The 2,070-nt window shown below is 40.0% G+C and overlaps 1 protein-coding gene across 3 annotated transcripts in view; it reads right to left on the bottom strand.

Moving 5' to 3' along the window:
- The window catches only part of LOC107659286 (netrin receptor UNC5D-like), a 175,369-nt gene extending 173,526 nt beyond the window's left edge, over window positions 1–1,843 (bottom strand). For all 3 annotated transcript variants that reach the window (XM_016448168.1, XM_016448169.1, XM_016448170.1), the window contains exon 1: window positions 1,567–1,843. In XM_016448168.1, the coding sequence (XP_016303654.1) occupies window positions 1,567–1,651 (85 nt within the window). In that variant the 5' untranslated portion in view covers window positions 1,652–1,843. The remainder of the gene's footprint in view (window positions 1–1,566) is intronic.
- Window positions 1,844–2,070: the final 227 nt, after the last annotated feature.

Raw genomic sequence — 2,070 nt, 5'->3', positions numbered from 1 at the left:
ACTAGAAATCAGTGGTTAAGTTGTATGTTCCAGAACAGTTCAACCCAAATATTCAGATGTGTGCAGCACATTTTATGGAGGACTGTTTACTGATCCTGGGAGAGTAGACTACAATGCCGGCAGTTCTGACTTCACAGTCTGCAAGTACGTTTTCATTTAAAGTACTTGCCACTGATGATCAAATGCGAGTTTTGGGCAGTGTAGAGTAGCACTTGTTGTTTGTCATTTCTCCAATCACAAATGCAGACAGGGTTTTATGCTTATGCGGCGCGATGCAACGCGTAAAAAGACAGTATAAGTCATTATAATCAGTAATTATGTCCCCACTGGATGCAACAAATGCCTCATTTGTAATGGGTTTTAATGTTTTTGTCTCGTCGCTCCGGCCGGACACGGCATCAACAGTATGGTGAGGGGCGTAACATTTCCGTCACACGCTTGAGGTATTCGGCCAATCACAACGCACTGGATAGCTGGCCAATCACAGCACACCTCGCTTTTCAGACCGATGAGCTTTGTGTTTCAAAAAGGCGGGTCATAGAGGAGAAACAATAATGTACAGTATGTGGAAAATAATGTGGTTTTTTTTTTTACTTTAAACCACATTTCATTACACCAAATACACCAAATAATGTTCTTTTTAGCAGCATCATATGACCCCTTTAAGTGATGTTAGAGTCAAGTCAGCTCACAAATTGATGTCAGTACAAAGGAGTACTTCACTTCCAGAATGAAAATTCTGTCATCATTTACACAACCTCCACTTGTTCCAAACCTGTATGAGTTTCTTTCTTCTGTTGAACACAAAAGTAGAAACTGTATCCGAACAGTTGATGTGCACCATTGACTTCCATAGTAAGAAAAAACAAATACTATGGAAGTCAATGGTGCCTATCAACTGCTCGGAAACTAACATTTTTCAAAATATCTTCTTTTGTGTTCAACAGAAGAAAGAAACTGATACAGGTTTGGAACAAGTGGAGATTGTGTAAATGATTACAGAATTTTCATTCAGGATGTGAACTACTCCCTTAAATAACAGCTGCATTTAGTGAATTTAAGTGTCACAATAATAACATTTGGTACATGTGAGTTAGAAAGAGAGAGGTATTTAAATATATGGCCGCCTGTTGAATATGGATGGGCTTTCTATTAAAACGCTTAATGTACTCCAGCTCTTCTTCTCCATTTGTTCAGTTTTTGTTTGTTTGTTTGTTTTTGTTTTCCTAACAAACCTGGCACAGATGGTGTGGAAAATCTGCTGCTCTCTTTCAGAACAGAAAGTTACAAACTGTCCATTTCAGTTTCAGCCAAAACACCATTAAAAACACAAATGCTCACTTAGTAGCTCTATATACGTATTTAAAAACTGCGCTGTCAGAGTCGTTTTTCTGAGATAAACTCTTAGCGGCACCGCGTGCAAGAGCGCGTGGGCAAAGCGGGAAATCGAACAGGTCTCATAAGATTCGATCCAGTATAAAAGTTGAACTAATGACAACAGGATATTTAGTGCGCCTATAACACTGTAAATATTACAACGTATTTTCTCCCACGTACAGCTCTTACCTCGACCGCTGGCGCGCGTTGCACACAGCGCGAGAACCAAGATGATCTCCAAAAATTGCCGACGTCCCTTCACAGTACTTCCCATTTCTATTCTGTTTCTCTCTGTTTTGACAGTTCCTTATGTTTTGCTCTAACGGTCTATCTCACTTTAATGTTCTGACTTCTCTCTTAAACCTCAGCAGACATCATTCCTGTGCACCGAACTTCAGACACCGCATCGGCTTGTGTTCTGCTTGAGAGCCTTGTACTAGTGCACTGAGACTTGCAGGTGCCGCACGCTGACTAGCCGAACCAGCCAATGGTGCATCGTGGTGGGTGGAGTCACGCATCAGTACCAGTCAGGTGGGAATTTTTTATTTTTTAACTAAACATTCGTTCAGAAATACAAGTGTGACAGAACATATGCCAAGGAAAAGAGCCAGAGGTTCAAAGATGACCAAACAATATACAGCAATTACAAATCAAAAGAGAAAGAGTAGAAAAATAAATAAATAAATAAATAAG

This window comes from Sinocyclocheilus anshuiensis, unplaced genomic scaffold, assembly GCF_001515605.1.
Source record: "Sinocyclocheilus anshuiensis isolate Anshui unplaced genomic scaffold, SAMN03320099.WGS_v1.1 scaffold1201, whole genome shotgun sequence".
Classification (NCBI taxonomy): domain Eukaryota; kingdom Metazoa; phylum Chordata; class Actinopteri; order Cypriniformes; family Cyprinidae; genus Sinocyclocheilus; species Sinocyclocheilus anshuiensis.
Note: the sequence above shows the minus strand (reverse complement) of the source record. Positions and strands in the feature narration are given on the sequence as shown.